General features: G+C 42.0%; 1 protein-coding gene across 1 annotated transcript in view; it reads left to right on the forward strand.

Moving 5' to 3' along the window:
• The first annotated feature begins 4,749 nt into the window (after positions 1 to 4,749).
• LOC142292149 (uncharacterized) overlaps positions 4,750 to 22,660 on the forward strand; it is a 42,907-nt gene continuing 24,996 nt past the window's right edge. The window contains exons 1-3 of the mRNA XM_075337306.1: positions 4,750 to 4,799; positions 6,579 to 6,637; positions 8,203 to 8,253. Coding sequence (XP_075193421.1) covers positions 6,584 to 6,637; positions 8,203 to 8,253 — 105 coding nt within the window. The 5' untranslated portion in view covers positions 4,750 to 4,799; positions 6,579 to 6,583. The remainder of the gene's footprint in view (positions 4,800 to 6,578; positions 6,638 to 8,202; positions 8,254 to 22,660) is intronic.

The raw sequence follows: 22,660 nt of genomic DNA on the forward strand, positions 1-22,660 counted from the left end.
CGCGCCGTCCAATCCGGATCCAATATCATCTGATCGTTTTGCTGGAGGGCAAAGCGATCAGATGATGTGTCAGGATCAAGTGCCTGAATCACATCACACATCAGCTGATTGTATAAAAGCCGTTTATACAATCAGCAGATGCATCGGTGAAAAAAAAAAAAAATACTTATGTGCTGATTTCCGGCAGCTCCTGCAGCGGAGTCTGATCCCGTCCGATCGCTGCAGCAGCTGCCGGTAGTCAGGGATGAAGTCTCCTGACGTATCCGCTGATAGGTGAAGCCGGCCGGCCGCTGGCATCACCCCGAGACTTACTATCAGCTGATGCGTCAGGTGACTGCATCAGGTGATCCATCGCCTGGTCCTGCATCCATCGCACGTACCCGGGGAGACTGCACACAGCCGGTGTGGCGATACCGGGAGGAGGATCTGGGAGCGGGCATGGCACCGGGAGTCTGCTGACAGGTGAGTATGACTTTTTTTTTTCTACTGTTCACTTTTGATTTTGCAGCCGCCTCCACCTCCTGCCCGTACATGACACCGCACAGCAGCATACATGCACAGGATGGGAGGTGGAAGCGGCGGTGATGGTACCGGGAGGATTCACGCTTCTGTGTTTACTGACAGAAGGAATCCTCTTCCTGTACATGTCACTTTACTACCCACCTCCTGCGTTTATAACTGCGTTTTTGGTCTTAAAAACGCACTAAAACGCACCAAAACGCACCTATTTGCGTTTCTCATTGCCTCTTTCAACATCCCATTGCACTCAATGGATGAAAAGCGCAGTGAAAAATGCGGGAATAATTGACATGATGCGTTTTTGTGGCACCACAAAAACGCAGCTGAAAAAAAACGCTGTGTGCAGACAGCAAAAATGAAAACTCATAGACTTTGCTGGGGAAGCAAAGTCATGCAGTTTTCTGAGCAAAAACGCACCCGAAAACTGCGCAAAAACGCCGCGAAAAACGCACTGTGTGAACTTACCCTAACCATGCCATACAAAGCCATCCACAACCTGTCTCCTCCATACATCTGTGACTTAGTCTCCCGGTACTTACCTGCACGTAACCTTCGATCCATACAACATTTCCTTCTCTATTTCCTTTCCATCTCCTCTTCTCACAATCACATCCAAGATTTCCCCTGTTCATCCCCCATACTCTGGAATGCTCTACCACAACATATCAGACTCTCACCTACCTTCAAAAGCTTCAAAAGAAACCTAAAGATCCACCTCTTCTGACAAGCCTACAACCTGCAGTAACCCTCTGTCTGCTATATCACCACACGACCATCTCCACCCTAACCTACTGTATCCTCACGCATGCCTTGTAGACTGTGAGCCCTCACAGCCAGGGTCCTCCTTCCTCTTGTACCTGTCTGTGCCTTGTTTTTGTTTGTGATTATTGTACTTGTCCTCATTATGTGTACCACATGTAATAAATGGCGCTATAATAATAAATAATAATATTGTGCATATGTAAGTGTGCCGCCCCCGTGCCAGCAGCCGAGCCGCTGCTGCTCGGATCCGGATATGCGGTGGCTCGAGGGTTCTCCGGACCCGGGGGTCGCGCAGCCACTCGATAAAAGGGGGACTATATACGGGGGGGTTTTGGATAGTTCGTGACGCCACCCACGGTGCGTGGTAATGTGAGGGACCACCGCTGCAGTTGGGGAGCCCGGTGACGATGGTGTGGCAGCCTGATGTTTTAACCCCTCCGTTGGTAGGGGGTCTGTGTCCCGGGGCCCGTTTGACGGTTGGCGAATGGGTGCCACTGGGGTAGGAACAGGGGTTTCTCAGTGTACAAACTCAGTCCAGGAATAACCACACCAACAGCTTGTAAACCAGAATTCTGAGCACCACTGCAGCTTGTAGAGAGCACGCTGGGATCCGTGCCCTTGGTGTTGCTGTTAGCCTGCGGCCTCTGTCTCTGTTGGCTAATGGAGTGAGCTTGCTCTCAGGGTTCACGAGTAGGATTTCTTTGGACTGTATTGGGAAAGTCCTATCCCATCGGTGCGCTAGTACCCCGATTTTGGAGCGGTTTGGGGATGACACTTGAAGTCTTCACCCCTGTCGTGTAAATTACCGGAATGCGTGAAGCTACTTTCCGGCCTAGAGTCCACGTACCCCGTCATGCCCTGGCCCCTGCCCGGTGATAGCTCAAGGCTGCCGGCCGCCCTTCTCAGCAGTCTGTGCCCCTTGACACTGTCCCCTGCGACCGGGGTTCCAGCTCCTACCAGACCCAGACCAACATCTGCCACCTAGTACACAGGAGCGCTCCTCCATGGCCTCTCCTCACGGGAGCCACAACTGCACCTCCTCTCCTTTCACTCTCCACTCCTCAACCCTCCAAGCTCAACTCTCTAAGCTCAACTGTCACTTTCCTCACTTTCCCCTTACCAACCCCCCAAGTGGGCGTCCCTATTCCCTTCAGGCCCCCCAGTGGTGTGTCTGGTAGGTTAAAGTGGGAAGTGTTCCTAGGATTTTGATTGGCCAAGCTGTTAGCAACACCAAAGGACCAGGATCCGTAACCAAGGAGGGTGGATACCGTGCAGAAGGGCAGATTGCACAATACCCTGTGATGACCTGATAGGCCAGGGCACATAAGAACAGACAATTAAGTATATCAGCACAATACAATTAGGTAATTCAATTACGGAGCTAAAGGTACATGAAGCAGAAGGTTTGTGACCATATGTAGGATAGTGCCATGCATCAGTAAACTGTGTGTGTATAATGCTGAAGTAGGAGAGGGGGGAGGGGGAGGAGTTGAGAAGGGGAGAGTGAGAGGAAACCTAGCAAAGTATAGAAGGTGGAATTTACCTGTATAGAGAAGTAGGAAGCCTAGTACATGTAGCGCCCACCTCGACATGCATTTTGGCATCACCTTCATCAGGGATTGGGTCAACTCTCAAAAAAGGCTCTGTAGGGGCGTTTTTGGAAATTCTTGGTCTGTTGGGGGAACTCTTCCAATCTTGGCTGTATGGGTCTACTCTATAAACAGGCTATGTAGGGTCATTTTTAAAATTGTTGCTCTGTGGGGTAACTCTTCCAATCTTGACTGTGTGGGTCTACTCTGAAAGCAAGCTCTGTAAGGTTTATTTTTAATTGTTGCTCTGTGGGAAAATGCTTTCAATCTTGGTTGTATGGGTCAACTCAGTAAACAGGCTCTATAGGGGCCTTTTTAAAAATGTTGCTCTGTAGGGGAACTCGTCCAATCTTGGCTGTGTGAGTCAACTGTGAAAATAGGCTCTGTATGGTCCTTTTTAAAAATTGTTGCTCAGTGTGAGAAATCTGTCAATCTTGGCTGTGTGGGTCTACTCTGAAAACAGGCTCTGTAGGAGCAATTTTTGTAATTATTGCTCTGTGGGGGTACCCTTTCAATCTTGGCTTTGTAGAAGTGAACTAAAGGTGAAAACATAAAAATGCAACAGGTTGATACCTGATGAAACAGGGGTGAGGGGGATAGATGAATTTCCTCACCTGTGGTGGTTGTGTGAGACACAACCACTATGTAGGCATAAAGGTTGCTGCAGATCCACGAATGAAGAGACACTGAGTCAGAATACAACAAAGTAGAAAGTGGTTCCCCTGCGCTGCCTGTGTAACCAAACGATGAGTCAGATAAAATTTAACAGGTTTATTTATCTACGCATTTTGAGGTGATCTGGCCTCTTCTTCAGTTAAACCTTAAAACCATACATAAACCTGTAAAATTTTATCTGACTCATCGATTGGGTACACGGGCAGCGCAGGGGTACCCCGTTCTACTTTGTTGTCAATCTTGGCTTTGTGCGTCTACTCTGAAAATAGGCTGTCTAGGGCCCTTTCTTAATTGCTGCTCTACGGGGGAACTCTAGCAATCTTGACAGTGTGGGTCAACTCTGAAAACAGGCTCTGTAAGGGCATTTTTGGAAATTGTTTTCAGTCACTCTGTGCCTGCAGAATTTTGAATCCTCACATTGTGCATAGTGTTGGGATTCTCCAATGACAGCAGCAAGACTGGGCGGTGATATGATCTTAAGTATGCGATATGCTTATTTCCAGCCACATTCTAACTAGACATGCTCATCCAACTTGTATTCTAGTTGGAATATGGCTGGGAGTACGCATATTTCATACTTCCAGTAACAGGAGAATCCTGACAGCATGCACTATGTGTGATGTGAGGACTTACAAATCTGCAGTCACTGTGTGTAACTTTGACAACCCTTTTTAGCAGTGAAAGACCTCATTGAGCATTTGTACATCTAGATTTGTCAAAAACGTATATCATATGTAAGGAAACCTACAGTAACAACATTTATATAAAATACATAAAAATGCGCTACTTTTATTACTTTTATGAAATGGGCTATTTGCCTGAGAATCTGAATATTTAGGACTCAACATACAATGATAACCCTTTTATAAACTTGGTTCTTAAATGCTGCTTGCTTAAAAATAGTTTTGGAGGGAAAAAACTAGATGAAAGGCTTTTTTATTGCTCTGTACTATACTCTGAAACATCATTATATGTTGGTATTGGTGACCAAACCCTTCCAGTAAACTTAGACCTTCAATTATATGGAATGAAACAAACATGCTGGCATTGTAGGGACGTTTTTCTGTAAACTGTGTGGCCATCGTAAGTGTTGATATTACAGGTTCTTATGCTGAAAACGCGCTTGGTGATGTCACTCCTGTGGTTTGATTGGCTAGAGACAAACAATGAGGGAGTTTATATTGCAACATGTCCAACATACCCGTCCAGGCTAAATCTGTGCTCTTCACTCTAAGCTTCAGAACACTGAAAACGGTAAGAACTACTTTGTACTTTTTCCAGAATTTATAAACTTCTCTTCTATTTGAGTTTTGTCTGTTATATATTTCATCCTTATATAGATTTTTACTATAAATTAAACAAGAGGAACTGAACTAGTAGTAAATGTTTGGATTGAATAGATTTTGGATACTCTATTTGCCCAACTATATTGATATTCTACATTTAACGTTTCACATTTTTAGGGAGATCTAGTTGCTCTACAGACTGAAAACCATATCGTACTAAGATTTAAAAAATATTTGTCTTTTTTTAACTAAGATGTTGGTTATTTACTTTGATATTTTATGTTATTAAAATTATAATGGACCACTAAAGAAAAATCCATGAAGGCTTTTATAGACCAAGGGCGTTGGAATACAAACTGCTCAACCCAAGCTAAAGAGATGGCTTTTCCCTCAAATTTTAAGGGAAAATACACCCAAACTTGAATTAAATAAAATTGATATGGGACCCCCATAATTTTCAAAAAGATATGGATTTAGCAAACCTTGAATCCTAAAACCTAAGATACAACATTTTACGCGAAGAGCTATATAAATCACCACAAGGGGGAAATGTCCTCTTATCCTGTTCTATCGGTATGATGCATAGCATGCGTTTTCTTACTGTTTAGTTCACAATTTACATTGTAATGGAATTCTAAACAATTATTTATTACACTTCTTAGATATATGATAGGTAATACATTTTATATGGTAAGATGAATAGCATGCTGAGTACAAATACATTTAGCTTTGGTTTAAACAGTTTTTGTGATCACTGAAATTAAGCTAAGTAGTTTACAATATGTATTCATACCGGATACGTGAAAGTCAAATTTCTTTCTAGGAGTTGAGGGAGCCCCATCTCAAAAAATTGAACAAGGCACTCATTTGATGCTAGTTTTCACCAACATTCTTCTAATCATGTGAGACAGAACAACTTAAAGGGTTATTCCCATCTCCAAGATCCTATCCCAATATGTAGTAGGTGTAATAATAATAATATCAGCAAATACCTCCTAATAGAAGTGTAGTATAGTTCTCCTGATTCACTATGTCACATACCTCATGTGCAGGGCATTGCAGGACCTTAGGTATCCATGGTTATGACCAACAAATAGTCACAGTTAATTACTTAATTAGTTGCTAGTGGTAATAACCATAGATACCTAAGTTCCTGCAATGCCCTGAACATGAGGTAAGTGTCATAGTGAGTCAGAAGAACTTTACTACATTTCTAACTGGAGGTATTTGCTAATATTATTACATATTGGGATAGGATCTTGGAGATGGGAATACCCCTTTAATTATTATCATTCTCATTGTTCCTTCATGATCCTTGGTGAGATGTCCCACACTCTTTCTTGCTATTGTTATATTAACAATGGGAAGATCTCTGTACAGGTCCTCACAGCCAACTAAAATAAAAGATGCAGCAACCTAGAAAAGGCCCTGTTTTTTCATGGGATTGATAGCAACCACATGCACCATCTCTACAAAAATGATGCTTTTGTATACGGATCTCCATTATGAAACATTTTTAAGAAAATCATGTCACACATTATGTAGTTATATTTCATCCATAAGGCCATTTGCTCTTTGTCATGCTTCAGAATAATCCTAAATATTAGCAAATGAGCTTCCTTCACCCTTAATAGGTTATATTTCCAGCTATACTCCAGGACCAGATAATATCGTTTTCCTAACCTGCCTATTTATATCTTCCATATCATAATCATTCCAACCATATGTATTTATGTTCTATTGACAGGAAAAATGAAGGCAGCACTCATTTTTATCTTTCTTTGGGGTATCAGCAGCGCATTTTACGTAAGTGATTTTAAGTTACACAAGTAATTTTGAGTGGGAAATGACGTATATAGTTGGCACCATCTTATCTCCAATCTTACATCACTATTTTTAGCTTAAAGGGTTATTTCTGTCTCTAAGATCTTATCCCAATATGTAGAAGGTGTAATAATAATAATAATAATAATAATAATATTAGCAAATACCTCCAATTAGAAATATAGTACAGTTCTCCTGATATACCCATGTCTCTTACCTCATGTGCAGGGCATTGCAGCTTAGGTATCCATGGTTACAACCACTCATATAGTACCAGTTAGATAGTCATTTAGTTGCTCGTGGTCGTAATTATGGATACCTAAACTAAAAGGAGGTGAACCTGAGGAAAGAGACATGACTATATCAGGAGAATCATACTGCATTTCTAATTGTAGACAGAGGGTAATCCAGCAACAAAGTCCAAGGGATATTAAAATCCAAATATTTTATTAAAGCAAATCTGAGACTGACTAAGAGCCATTGGGTTCGAAATGCATCCTCTCTGACAGTTGTTTATACCCTGTTTGGATCTTTTTTTATATGGATTTTAATTTGATTTAATAACATTTTTGGATTTTAATATCCCTTGGACTTTGTTGCTGGATTACCCTCTGTCTACAATCTGGATTGCCAGTATACCCTTTCCCTTGCACGAGTCCTGGATACGGTGACCCCTCCTTTGGCTACAGGTGAGCGGATACCAATCTTTCTTTTTGTCCCTGATATTTCTAATTGTAGGTATGTGCTAATATTATTCATATTGGGATAGGATCTTGGAGATGGGAAAACCCTTTTTTTTAAAAAAAAAAAGTGAAAATATGTCATATTACAGTCAAGCATTTTAGATTTAAGTAGATCCCTAGTTGGCTCACAATCAGGGATATTATTTTATCATAAGTCAACATGTCCCTAAAAAAATGTCAATTGTCCTCTTCCTTCTATGTGACCCTCTTAAGCCAAGGACAAAATCCAAAATGTTTTATCTGCATTAAGCATGCATACTTGAATTAATACGATAAAAAATATATTTTACTGAAATGCTGATAGATGATGATGATGATAATGAGATGCTGATGATCATGACATCAGTCCCCATGAACACTGATGTATTCACACTGCTGTATAAATGTGAAAATCTTTTTTTTTTTCAAAATTATTGTTCTTGATAGACTGAAAATGTCTGAACACAAAATAAAAACTGTACGGCTAGAAGCACACATAACCTATGGCAAGAGTGGCGCTATTTCTTTTGAAAAAATATTATACTATACATCTTTTTCTAAACTCATTCAACCCTTTCAAATTAATTACACATTTGCTATAAAAAATCATGGCCATCTCCATATTGCAAATAAGGTTTGTTAGCAAAATTTGCCATCTTTCTGCTGCTATTTAAATAGTTCTTGCAACTGTAGTGGCGATTATTGGCTTTGATAAAGTGTTCGATTTGTTACCCCCAAAAAAATATTCCACTGTAAACAGTTGTAAAGTTGAAAAATGATGCAGGAAAAATGATATTGAAATAAAAAATTGTTTTTATTTTTAAGATAAATCGTTTCCAAAGAAGATGGAAAGGTGATGATTCTGATGAAAAAGGGGTAAGCGTTTTATGTTTTTCCGCGGAGTCATAAAAAATTAAATATTTTAGATGTATTTCAATTTCAGCTCATACAAATGTCTTCAAACCACCAAAGATATAGCCGTATTGCACAGCACATTGGCGGTAGAGCAACATATAGTTCCATGTGCAGGGCTGTATTTAAAGCTTGCTTTACACGTTGCAATTTCGCATACGATATCGTATGCGATTTGCAACGCCCCCATCGTATGTGTGGCACGTTCAATTTGTTGAACCTGCCGCACACACGATTAACCTCCGTCACACGTACTTACCCGTCCATACGACCTCGATGTGGGCGGCGAACGACCACTTCCTGGAGTGGGAGGGACGTTCGGCGTCACATCGACGTCACGCGGCAGCCGGCCAATAGAAGCGGAGGGGCGGAGCTAAGTGGGACATAAACATCCCGCCAACCTCCTTCTTTCCGCATTGCTGGCCGGGAGCTTCAGGACTTAGGTAAGATCTGTTTATTGTTCCCGGGGTGTCACACACTGCGATGTGTGCTACCCCAGGTACGATGAACAATCTGACGTGCAATTCTAGAGAAAGGTACGATGTGTATGCGATGAACATTTTAACGTTCAATCACAATCGCACGTACCTGTCACACACTGCAATGTAACTTAGGATGCCGGATGTGCGTCACTTACGACGTGACCCCGCCGACACATTGTAAGATACATTGCAGTGTGTAAAGCAGGCTTTAGACATTTTTATTCCATTCACCCTGACCACACACCCCACAAAATACATTATATACAAGTATGTACACTATATACATATAGAGATTTTATATATATATATATATATATATATATATATATTGTATATATACACACACATAAATGTATAATTGCATACACACCCTTTAGAGATGTATCGATTCACTGAGAATTAAATCAACTTTCCAGAAATTCCAGGTTTTATGCGAATTCAAACACTTTGTGGTTCACAAAAAAAAATCAAACTATATCTTTTCATGGTACAGCACTGAAGATTTGACTCTTTTCTACAATGTACAGTAGTCATGGTACAGTTTGTATAACAGTATAAATTTGCTGTGCCCTCTAAATAACTCAACACACATTCATTAATGTAAAATCCACAAAAGAAGTCAGACTGCACTCTCTGAAATACAACATATGATCTTCTTTATTCAACAAAGGTGCATGATAAAAAGCAGGAGAGGAGCTAGGTGCATGCCCCCTCCAGGACGACGGACGTTTTGCGTCTAATTACGCTTCGACAGGTCCATTGTTGAACCTGTTGAAGCGTAATTAGACGTGAAACGGCTGTCATCCTAGAGGGGGCATGCACCTAACTCCTCTCCTACTTTTTACCATGCACCTTGTTGAATAAAGAAGATCATCTGTTGTATTTCGGAGAGTGCGGTCTTACTTCTTTCGTGGATTTTACATGGATTACTTCTTCTTACCTGACATGCACCTCAATGCTGAGATCACGGAGTACCTGAGCTGATTTTCTCTCCTGTGTGACACCCCTTCAAGGTAACGCTTGGTTGTGTGGGACTTTTCCTTTTGTGTTTCTGCACACATTCATTAATGTCTAAAGTGCTGGCATCAAAAGTGTGTTCACCCCTAAGTGAAAATGGACAAATTATGCCCAAAGTGTCAATATTTTGTGTGGCCACCAGAATTTTCAAGCATTGCCTTAACTCTCTGGGGCATGGAGTTCACTAGATCTTCACAGGAGCCTTTGGACTCCTCTTAAACTCCTCTATGATGACATCACTGACCTGGTGGAAGTATAACGGAGCAAGCAGAGCTGATAGATGTTAGAGACCTTGCACGTCTCCACCTTCCATTTAGGGATGCCCCACAGATGTGCAATAGGGTTTAGATCCAGGATCTTTACCCTCAGTTTCTTTAGCAATGCAGTGGTCGTCTTGGAGGTGTGTTTGGAGTAATTATCATGTTGGAATATTGCCCAGTGGCTGAGTTTCTGAAGGTAGGGGATCATGCTCTACTTCAGTATGTCACAGTACATTCATGGTTCACTCAATGAACTGTTGTTCTTCACAACCGGCAGCACTCATGAAAACCCAAGCCATAACATTCCCGCCACTATGCTTGATTGTAAGCAAGACAAACTTGTCTTTGTACTCTTCACCTGGTAGCCGCCACACATGCTTGACACCATCTGAACCAAATAAGTTTATATTGGTCTCATCAGACCACAGGATATTGTTCCAGTAATCCATGTCCTTAGTCTGCTTGTTTTCAGCTGTTTGCGGGCATTCTTGTGCATCATCTTTAGAAGAGGCTTTCTTTTGGGGTAACAGGAGGGCAGACCAAATTGATGCTGTGTATGACATATGATGTGAGCACTGACAGACTGACCCTCTCCTCACCCCTTTAGTCCCTTCAGCAATGCTAGAAGCATTCATACGTCTATTTTGAAAAGTCAACTTCTGGATCTGATGCTGAGCACGTGCACTCAACTTCTTTGGTTGATCATGGTGAGGCCTGTTCTTATTGGAGCCTGCCGTGTTGAACTGCTGAATGGTCTTGGCCACTGTGTTCTAGCTGTTACAGGATGCTGGCAATTTTTTTATAACCTTGGCTATCTTTATATAGATTAGCCTATAAAAAATGGAGTCACAAATATTTACAAACTAAAGGCCCCATCACACACAGAGATAAATCTTTGGCAGATCTGCGGTTGCAGTGATATCATAGACATATTGTTCCATTTGTACACAGCCACAAACCTGGCATTGATTGTCCAAAATTTCACTACAACCACAGATCTGCCACAAATGTATCTGTGTGTGTGACAGGGCCTTAATTCATCAAGTAGATAAAATCATTTAAAAATGGAGTCATACATTATTTATTATTATTATTATTATTTATTTATAGAGCACCATTAGTTCCATGGTGCTGTACATGAGAAGTTATAGAAAGTTATCCAGTGGAGAAGCCTCATAAAAACGTAGCTAGTTAAACAATAGGTCAAATACATTAGGATTTATGATGATACTTCAAGATTAAAAAAGCTGATGAACAAGAACACTGATAACATTTAGGTACACCATCAGATGGCAATTAGACCTTTTAAATAACAAGTATACACCAGATAAAGTTCAAAATGAAAAATATGCAGTCAGGTAAGCAGATGTAGAAAAACACTGTATAGGTAATCGGATCCTAAGAGCAATCCCATAGTTGTAAATGTCAGGCAGTCTGACAATGATATAATTATATAGCCCAATGGCAATAAATAGAAAATATAAAATCAATAGGGAGGACACTTCAATAAAGTAAACTGTCAGATCCTAGAAAAGCCCAATGGCTGTGCATACAAATGCAGTCTGACAATAAGGCCTAAGACACAGAGCATGAAAATCGGAGCGAGTGGAATGTGATAAAATATCATATTCCACTCGGACCAATATTACTGTATGTGCCAGCACACATGAGCGATTATTTTCTCAGCCCTAATCGGACCGAGAAAACAATCACAGCATGCAGCAGGTGCAGTGCGATCCTCTTTCTCTCGCATCCATTCAAGTCTAAGGGGTGAGAGAAACATCGCACTGCACTCGCATTACACCGGTGTAATGCGAGTGCAGAGCGAGAATGGCAATAGCCGGCAATGGAGGAGAGAGGGAGATAAATCTCTCCCTCTCCATCTCCTCCTCCATGCCGGCCCTCCCCTCCTCAGCACTGGCCCGCCCCTCCTCAGCGCCAGCCCGCCCCCCGCAGCTGTGGTCCGATCGCACGATTGGACCTCAGTCGCAATGACACTCACATGACACTCGGCTCCTGCTGTGCTGCCAGCGTGAGCTGAGTGTCATGTGAGGATCGCAGTAGTCCCAGTATGGCCCCGGCCTAAGATACTAAGATATAGAGACAATGACTCATAAAAGGTACACCAAAAAAGAAGGAACACTGGGCACTATTTTTATACACTGAATGAACGGTCACAATCCGAAATCCACTGGTTGAAACGTATGATCAACTCGCTGTCTTGTTACACCTGTTAAGGTATTCAGCGTGAGCCTGAGTATGGATCTACTTTCCGGGGTGCACTACAAAAGCTGCAGAGCCGTGACATTCCACAATAGAAGAAATCAGGCACTCACCGGTTTGTAGCAAAATCAAAAGACTGATTTATTCAGGCATAGGGGAAGGGTGCCGGGATTGCGTGCACACGTCCGTGTGCACGCAATCCCGGCAACCTCCCCCTATGCCTGAATAAATCAGTCTTTTGATTTTGCTACAAACCGGTGAGTGCCTGATTTCGTCTATTTTGGGAGACTCATAAAAGGTTACCTGGTCTGAATTGCATAAACAAATGAGGGGTCAGAAATCGCAGCAGGAATAGAAAGGAGGCAGTGCTAAATGGAAATTGCAACATCAAAAAAATAAAAGTCATGGAGTAATGGAAACCACAGACTATAGACATGCACATGATAACAAAAATGGAACCAAAATTTTCAAACAATCTAAATTTAGTCAGAATCATGTATGAGCACCGTGTGCAGGAATATATACACTTACACACACTGGTAAGATATCACTCAGGTTATTAAATGCAATTTGGCATGCAAATCATCAAGATCTGCTGTTGGCAGCTGCCTTTAGAAATTGCAGTCCAATGATATCCCACATGGGCTCAATGGAAGACAAGTCCAGAGTTACTGCAGGCAATGGTAGCACTTAAAAGTGACCCAGCCTTCTTATAGTACCTTGTGCATCATATGTCTTGTTGTTGTCCTGTTGAAAAATGGCTCCTGGCTCCCCTTGGAGAAATGACCATACGACTGGCTCCAAAAAGAAGTTAATGTAATGCTGAGCTAAAAGTGTACATGGGGTAAAGACTAGAGGAGTCTGGCTATCGTATATTATGCCATCTCACACCATAATCTCAAAAGTAGGATTGGTGTGACGTTCCCTCATGAATAGAGATGAGCGAATCCAAGTTACTGTGTTCGGTAATCATAATAATCTCAGATATTACAAAACAACAGAGTTTGGATTCGGCGTTCAGATGCTTTATGTATGCAAATATATACTCGGGGGCTTGGCCCAGTGTGAGCCGCTTGCAGTGTTTGAACGGCTCACACTGGGGGTAACAATAGCATGATTGAATGCAGTGTGCACCAAACAAAAAAATGTTATAACCTCGCTTACCTGCCCCTGGAAATGATCTGTTCATGGTTAGCTGTATGTGGGCAGAGACCCTAATGACTTTATTAGTGGGTTTCAGGTCAAGTCCGGGTCCCTAACTAAACTTCCATGGGTCTCCTCATCTTTACTCATTAAGGCCTTTTAATGGTGCTGCTCATGTGATCTCCAGACCAACTTGTAGCTATTATTGCATCCAAGAGAAAAGCAGGACTCATTGCTGAAGAGAATAAACCTCCATTCCATTCTCCATTGCTGTCTTGATGTTTACTATGATAACCTTTGACAGCAGTGGTGTGAGGTCAACAGAACACCTGTAACTGGACATCTGTCTAGTAGGCCAATGTCATTCAAACATATTCCTATTTGTGTAGACCCTATTTGGTACATTAGGTTTGGTATTTGACATTCAATTTGGAACGCCGGCGTTCCCTGTACTAACCAGCAGAGATGCCAATGTACTCACCACACTGCTCCTCTGCCCAGATGTTAGGCTGTGTCCGCACTTTGCTTTTTTACCTGCTTTTTTGCTGCCTTTTCAACTGCAGCGTTTTAATGCCAAAATGCATGCGTTCTGCTTTCCAAGCATAGTCTATGGGAATTTGTGATTTCTTGTCCGCACTATGCTGTTCAAAACGCTGCATTTTTGTTGCAGAAATTTGGGCAAAAACTCTGCTTTTTAAAGAAGCAACATGTCAATTGTTTTTGCCATTTGCATTTTGAACTGCAAGTACCTCGACACAAAGTGCTTACATAGCCTAAAGCAGAGTTTTTGCCCAAATTTCTGCCACAAAAACACAGCGTTTTTGAACAGCATAGGGCGCACAAGAAATCCCAAATTCCCATAGACTTTGCTTGAAAAGCAGAACGCATGCATTTTGGCATTAAACGCTGCAGTTGAAAAAGCAGCGAAAAAGCAGGTAAAAAAGCAAAGTGCAGACACAGCCTAAGCCTTACTACTGTGCCCATAGCAACGTCCATCTCCCAGGTCCTGTACTCTCCACGTAGTTTCCCTGGCTGTGTCTGCGTGCTCCTCGCTTCTTAAACCCTCACCCACAGCCTCTTCACCTTCATGACAAGGCCAATATTTCAATTCTGACCTGTGTCACTTTTATGAGTTAATACCTCTGGAACGCTTTAACAGTTTCCAGTGATTCTGAGACTGTTTTTTATGTTACACATTGTACTGCATGTTAGTGGTATATTTAGGATGATATTCTTTGCATATATTTGTGAAAATATCAGAAATTTGGTGAAAATTTTTGCAATTTTCAAAATTTGACTTTTTATTGGCTTAAATCAGAGAGATATGCCACACAAAACAGTTAATAAATAACATTTACCACATATTTTACATCAGCACAATTTTTGAAACATTATTTTTTGTTAGGATGTTAGAAGGGTTGAAAGTTGATCAGCAATTTCTCATATTTCCAGCAAAATTTACAAAACCATTTAGGTATTTAGGGACTACATCACATTAGAAGTGACTTTGAGAGGCCTAGGTGATAGAATATACCCAAAAGTGACACCATTCTAAAACCTGCACCCTTCAATTCGCTCAAAACCACATCCAAGATTACTAACCGTTAAGTTGCTTCACATGGAAATAAAGCAATGTTGAAGAAAAAAATGAAAATTCTACTTTTTTCCCATAAAAATGTTATTTTAGCCCCAAATTTAGTATTTTTACAAGGGTAACAGGAGAAAATGCACCATAAAATGTATTGTACAATTTCTCCTGTGTACGCTGATACTCTATATGTGGTGGAAAACTTCTGTTTGGGTGCATGGCAGGGCTTAGAAGGGAAAGAGCGCCATTTGAATTTTAAAGTGCAAAATTGGCTGGAATCAACCCCTCAAGGGATTTATCTAGATGTTTGGTGAGCACGTTCAACCCCCAGGTGCTTCACAGAAGTTTATCACGTTGAGCTATAACAGTGAAAAAATACTTTTTTACCACAAAAATGTTGCTTTAACCCCAAATCTTTAATTTTCACAAGGGTAAAAGGAGAAAATGCACCATACAATTTGTTGTGCAATTTCTCCCGAGTACACCGATACTTCATATGTGGTGGAAAACTACTTTTCGGCATGTAATAAAGCTCAGAAGGGAAGGAGCGCCATTTGACTTTTTGAATGCAAAATTGGCTGGAATTGTTATCGGACGCCATGTCGCATTTGGATAGCCCCTGATGTGCCTAAACAGTGGAAACCTCCCACAAGTCACCTCATTTTTTAAAGTAGACCCCCCCCAAGGAATTTATCTAGATGTGTGGTGAGCACCTTGAACTCACATGTGCTTCACAAAAATCTATATTGTTTAGCTGTGAAAATTAAAAAAATATTTTTTACCGCAAAGATGTTACTTTATGAAAATAGCACCAATTCAGAACCAGTAGGTATTAGAATAGAATTCCAACATGTACAACTTGCATAGATATAGCAACATGTGATAATAAAACTTAACCTTTAATTGGGTTATTTAAAATAAATATATATACAAACTGTGATCCAAACACCAATTAAAACCTGGAAATGATGGGACCAATGTATGATGCGTATATCTATGGCACCATCATTTACAGAATAAGGGGAACAGGTAACGTTCACCTTAGTGAACAACACCGGAGAGGTAATGAATTTTTCAACACACAAATAGCTGATGTGGTATCACTGATTAGACAGATGCCGGGTAAGTGCAGCCTTCAGAAATGCGTGTATTCACAAGAAGTAGCATGCCACTTAACAAACAGGATATTGTCACTCAGTGTCATCAACACCAGACCGAAATAGTGTGAATGTCCCACCATAGAGCTATGCTAGTGTAATACGCTCTATCAGGGGACAACCAAACAGATGCACTATGACATACAGTACTCAGGAGATAATGACCTCCTAATGCATATACCATGCTCTATACCAACTACAACAAAGAGTCAAGGAAAATGGGATGTCAAATACAGTGCAATATTAGGACCACTTAAAGTGGAACCATCTCACCCAGTCTTTTTGTCGGTGAGGTGTCGTCCTTCTCCGGTGTTGCTTAGTCCATATACCGGCACGGGGGGAGCAGTGGCTTGGTCACTGGCCCTGTCTGGGATAAAGCTGACCCTTAGATTATCCACAAAAACTCCCGCCCTTACAAGGGCAGTCTACAGCTGGCCCTGTTGTGGCTGACCCTAGTATCCATAATACAGGTGACTCCCGACGCGTTTCACAACAACTGCTCATCAGGGGAGGCTTGAAACACCTGAAGATCGTGGTTATGGCTCAGACTTAGAGCTCAAACCTACGTGGCCTGGTATCATTGAAGGCGTACGATGTACTGAGGTAATAAAAAGGGGACCTTGGTTCCACCTCCCTTCCCCAAATTGAAGGAGCCGCCCAGCATAATTATGCAAATAACGCGGCAGTAATAATAAAAACCCAGATAGTACGTGACAGATCAATCCAAGATCATGAGGGCGATATAATAATCGCTGATCAAAATAGGGTATAGCTAGATGTAATCCATTATGTACAGACCGATATAGTTCTTACCGGACAGAACATACATTTATTTCCCTCTCACTTAGTGATCCGGTGAAGGGACATAATGCTTCCTGGTTGTCCGATCACGTGAGTAGTCACGTGACCGGTAGTGTACAGGGACCAATAGGGATCGGTCGCGTCATGCAGAACCGACCGCTGGTCATCAGTATGCGGCGGCCTGATGGAAAGCAGGACTTCCTGGTTCGCCGGTCACATGATCAATCACGCGACCGGTGACATCACCAGCAGGAAGAGGGGCGTCTACAAGATGTCAATCCCACGACCTACTTCGTGACGCACAAGGTGCTCATCACATGATAACGGCTGGCCAATTCAGGCACGAAGCTGTATGTTTAACAATACGTGCTAGATCGCAGAGTGTGAGGCATACGCTACCAACACTACGGGCCGCATTACGTAATTGGGAAAGACTTATACAGATACACATTTCAGGAATATCAAGGAGATTACAGTCCTCCTATATTATAAAAGGAATGAAATACATAGTCGCACCTCGGTCACCTAGGTGAAAAAAGGGGAGGGGGGGTTTTCAGTTATATTCACCCTATCCATTCGACCTATAAACATATAGGTCACTCATATGGCATTTATTCATAGTAATGTATCCAAAGGGACATAAAGGTGCATGTGGTAGATAAGTTAGACTCCGACATCCAATCACATGTTAGTGGATAAGAAATCTCATCCAATAACACCGAAAAAGTACAATAATGCCAAATTTGTGTGAGTAACCAAATAGAGGTATAAGGAAGGGGGGAGGGGGAAAGGGGAGGGGGGACAAAGGGGATCACTAAACTCATGTTAATGAGGTAAAGCGTGATATAGAACAGATTGTGTAGACAATCATGTGTATATTAAATCCCAACAGGATATCAAGATCACGTGTGTCCTGATAGGGGAATTCAAATGATATTAGCTAGAAATCCAAACAGGAGGACAACAAACAAAAGGATCAATCGAGGACAGAATTTAGATGAAGCATCCATAATTGAGTTGTTCGTTCAAACCAGCCGGGGAGACTGTATTGAGTCGGAAGATCCACCTTGCCTCTTTTTGCAGGATCAACCGGTCCCAATCTCCCCCTCTGATCGGTTTTTCGACTTTCTCAATGCTGATAAATTTAATGGCATCCTTTTTACCCCCATGGGAGACATTGACATGACGTGCAAGGGAAGTGTCCCTGTCATGTTCAATGTCTCCCATGTGGTCCCCAATGCGTCTACGGAACTCTCTCCTTGTCTTACCGACATATTCAAGTCCGCATGTGCAAGTTGCCTTATAGATGATGCCTTTTGTACGGCAATTTATGAAATCCCGGATATTGAATGATTCCTGTGTCACGTTTGATACAAAGGTCTTGCCAGGTGAGATAGAAGAGCATGATACACAATCGCCACATCTGTGGCATCCTCTCAAATTAGACCTGAGCCATGTTTCTTGCTTTGGTGCCATAAAGTGACTATGGACCAGTCTATCCCCTAAAGATCTCCCCCTTCGATAGGTGACCTGGGGATAGGGACCTACTGATGTTTCCAGGTCACTGTCCATTGTCAAGATTGCCCAATGCTTTTCAAAAATGTTTCTGACAAAATTGGCACCATTAGAAAAAGTGGTGATAAATCTTGTGATTGAGAGGGCTTGGAAGGGAAAGAGCGCCATTTGAATTTTAAAGTGCAAAATTGGCTGGAATCAACCCCTCAAGGGATTTATCTAGATGTTTGGTGAGCACGTTCAACCCCCAGGTGCTTCACAGAAGTTTATCACGTTGAGCTATAACAGTGAAAAAATACTTTTTTACCACAAAAATGTTGCTTTAACCCCAAATCTTTAATTTTCACAAGGGTAAAAGGAGAAAATGCACCATACAATTTGTTGTGCAATGTCTCCCGAGTACACCGATACTTCATATGTGGTGGAAAACTACTTTTCGGCATGTAATAAAGCTCAGAAGGGAAGGAGCGCCATTTGACTTTTTGAATGCAAAATTGGCTGGAATTGTTAGCGGACGCCATGTCGCATTTAGATAGCCCCTGATGTGCCTAAACAGTGGAAACCTCCCACAAGTCACCTCATTTTTTAAAGTAGACCCCCCCCAAGGAATTTATCTAGATGTGTGGTGAGCACCTTGAACTCACATGTGCTTCACAAAAATCTATAATGTTTAGCTGTGAAAATTAAAAAAATATTTTTTACGCAAAGATGTTACTTTAACCCCAAATCTTTCATTTTCACAAGGGTAACTGGAGAAAATGGACAATACAATTTCTTGTGCAACTTCTGAGTTTGCCAATATCCCACATGTGGACAAAAACTACTTTTGAGGCAGAGTAAAAAGTGAGGAAGTGCAGGAGTGCCATGTTGGAGTTTAGATTTTGTTGCAATTGTTTGTGGGTGCTATGTGACATTGGCAGATTCCCTTGAGGTGCCAGAACAGCAGACCACAAGTGATCCCATTTTACAAATTGCACCCTTCATTGAATTCATCTAGGGGTGCAGTGAGCATATTGACAGTACAGATGTGTCACAAAATATTGTACTATTGGGTGGTGGAGAAAAATAATTAGATATTTACCACTAAATTGTTGTTTTAGGCCCAGATTTCCAATTTTCACAAGGGGAATAGGTAAAAAGCCTCATAAAGTGTTACACAATTTGTCCTGAATTTGACAATACCCCATAAGTAACTGTACAGTACTGTTTGGCCACACGGCAGGGCTCAAGAAGGATGGAGCGCCATTTGACTTTTGGAGCACAGATTTTCATTGAATAGTTTACAGACTCTATTTACAGAACCCCAAATTATCAGAACAGTAGAAAATCCCTGAAGTGACCACATTTTGGAAATTACACCCCTCTGGAAATTCATCTACTGGTGTAGTGACAATTTAGTTATTTGTAAACACGCTGTGGTTTAGGCACATTGTGGGGCTCAGAAGGGAGGGGCAATTGGATATGGGAATGCAGATTTTGTTGGATTTCTTTTTTGAGGGGGGAGCCCTAGTGTTTTTCCAGAGCCTTTGTGTTACCAGTAACATGAAAGCCCCCTATATTTCTGTTAACAGATGATAGACCTTAGTGGGGATTTGTGCTTTTGAGAATTGAGTTGAAGGCTATTCAGTGGCGATTTGGGTACAGAACATTTTGGCTCAGTCCACATTTATCCCATGCTCTATGCTGAGTGCTTCAATCTAAATCTCTGAAATATATGAGTCAGGTAAAACCCCCAACTGATTTCTTTACTAATGAGGCAGCAGAGTTAGTCCGGACTTTTTTGGCCTCTGTTCAGCGGTGTCCATATTTTCAAATTTGAACAAAACTGTTAATGGCCGTACTTTTGTGCACATCTAAAAAGGCACATAAAAAGATGGACATTGCTGCACCACAGCCCATAAGAGAGGTGAAAGTGACTCTCTCTGCCTCATTACAGTGAATTCTTCATTGTGAATTTTGATGAATCATGTTTTTCACAAGCAATGCCGGGTGTAAGGGCTCTGCATAGAGTGCAGGATAAATATGAGCTGTGCCATACTGCAATCTTTGGGAGGCAAAATAAACAAATCAGCATCAGTTTAACAATTGGCTTTATTTATTTATTTTAAGTGATTAGGCAGCTTTATTCCTCCGGTTAGTACGATTACAGCGATACCTGATTTACATCTCTTTTTAGGTTTGTATACCGGGAGCTATAGCTTTTTTATTTTTTTGTTGATAGAGCTTTATGGTAGATTGTTTTTTGTGGGATAAGATGATGTTTTCAAAGGTTCCATTTTTATTTATATATGACTTTTTTATCACATTTTATTCCACTTTTTATTCAGTTTTGTGATGAAATAACATTTTTTGCTACGTTTTTTTTTTTTTCAGTGTTCACTGAAGGGGGTTAACTAGTCTGACAGTTTTATAGATCTAGTTGTTATGGTCGTGGCGATACCATATATGTGCACTTATTGTTTACTTTTTTTTTGTTCTTTATTTTCTGATTTTTTTTTATTTATATTTTTACTTTTTTTAAAACTTATTTTTACTTAGTCCTATATAGGACATTACCTTTCACTGCTCTGATCACAGCTACACTGTGCAGCAATGATTTATCATTTCAGTACAATGCAGCTGTCAGAGCTGCACTCAGAAGCTGCAGTGATCATGCTGGAGGCATGATCACTGAGGCTTATCGTAGTCAGGTGACCTGGAGGTCATCTCTGGCTGTGAGTGCCTGGGCTTGGCTGCAAAGAAAGTCCTTCATGGCGATTGAAAACGGCGCCAGTGCCTTTGTGTTTACTAGGATGTGACTATACGTCTTATGTCGGTAAGTACCTCTGTGGCGTCCCTGAATACATCAAGGTGCCACAGGGTACTGCATCCTTACCCAGGGTGCAGGGCCTACCCCTCCTTGGTTCCAAGTTCCCAGAAACCGGTGTCATCTCCATCCGCACCACAAATCCCAATCAACACCTCACATCATGACCTGTCAGACACACCAGTGGGTTGGTCCAGCTGGAAAAGGGCCAGCCACCTAGGGTTCAGGCAGACAGGTGGGAGGGAAGTAGAGGAGTCTAGTGAGAGCCCTAAAAGTGTAAGGAGCTGGAGTGTTAGCTCACGGGGAGCTAGACCGAGGTTGTGTTGCAGACAGTGGTCCGGGGCTAGAGGAGTCGGGGACCGGTAGCAGTGACATTGGATAAAGATGCGATGGACATAGTCTAGGAGGACTGTCAGCACCAGCAAGCCCAAAAGAACTGACCGGTACTGAGCACGACGGGGTACAGGACCCTAGGTCAGGAGCCGATTCAATATCCTGGCAATTAACCTGCAGAGGAAGGGGACCTTCAGGGACCTTCCCAGACAGCTCAAAGACTGAGGGCATCAGCACACCGTGGGGGACGGGGTTTTCCAGAGAAAGCAACCCATTAAAGTCCCAAGTGCCAGCCCTTGGGAGCACATCTTCTCCTAAAAACTGAACAAGCGGGACCTTATAGTTTCAGGCTATAGGGACCCACACGGACACGAAACTGTACACGGACGCAGGCTCCGGATTACTATGTGACACCGGTGGTACCGGGTACTTAGATGGGCTTCCCACAGCGACACAAAGAGAATTTGGTTTACTTGCATGTGTGTCCCCTTTATAATTCTCATCCAGCACCCCGACTACCCACAGTGAGTACTCTGATCCCCTGCACCCTGCGCTCCCAAATAACCACCAACACCCCTGAGCCCGTAGCCTTCCCTACCTGTGGAGGGACTAACATCAGGCTGCTCAACTCCATCTGCCCCGGTACTCCTTACAGCAGTGGTGGTACTCCCATTACCGCAACCCACAGGTGGCGTCACAAACTTCTCCCCTGTAAATATCCCCTTACGGATCAAAGTGTCCACTAAGCCGGGTCCGGACGCCCTTCTCGAGTCATGATCCCAGATCTGAGCAGCGTGACTAACACCTCCAATCTAGGACATGTAGGTACGTCCATGGTTGGGAAGGGGTTAATATAATGACTCCTGTGTTCAGAATCCCCATCTCTTGGTCAGATATGTGTTTGCAAAGAGCATCTCTCCCTGGAAGACCCATCTGTGTCTGTGTGTGTGTGATGGAGCCTATAATATAAGTAAATATACAATGAGGAAAATAAGTATTTTATGCACTGCCGATTTTGCAAATTTTCCCACTTACAAAGTTGGTAG

Source organism: Anomaloglossus baeobatrachus, chromosome 1 (genome assembly GCF_048569485.1).
Source record: "Anomaloglossus baeobatrachus isolate aAnoBae1 chromosome 1, aAnoBae1.hap1, whole genome shotgun sequence".
Lineage (NCBI taxonomy): Eukaryota > Metazoa > Chordata > Amphibia > Anura > Aromobatidae > Anomaloglossus > Anomaloglossus baeobatrachus.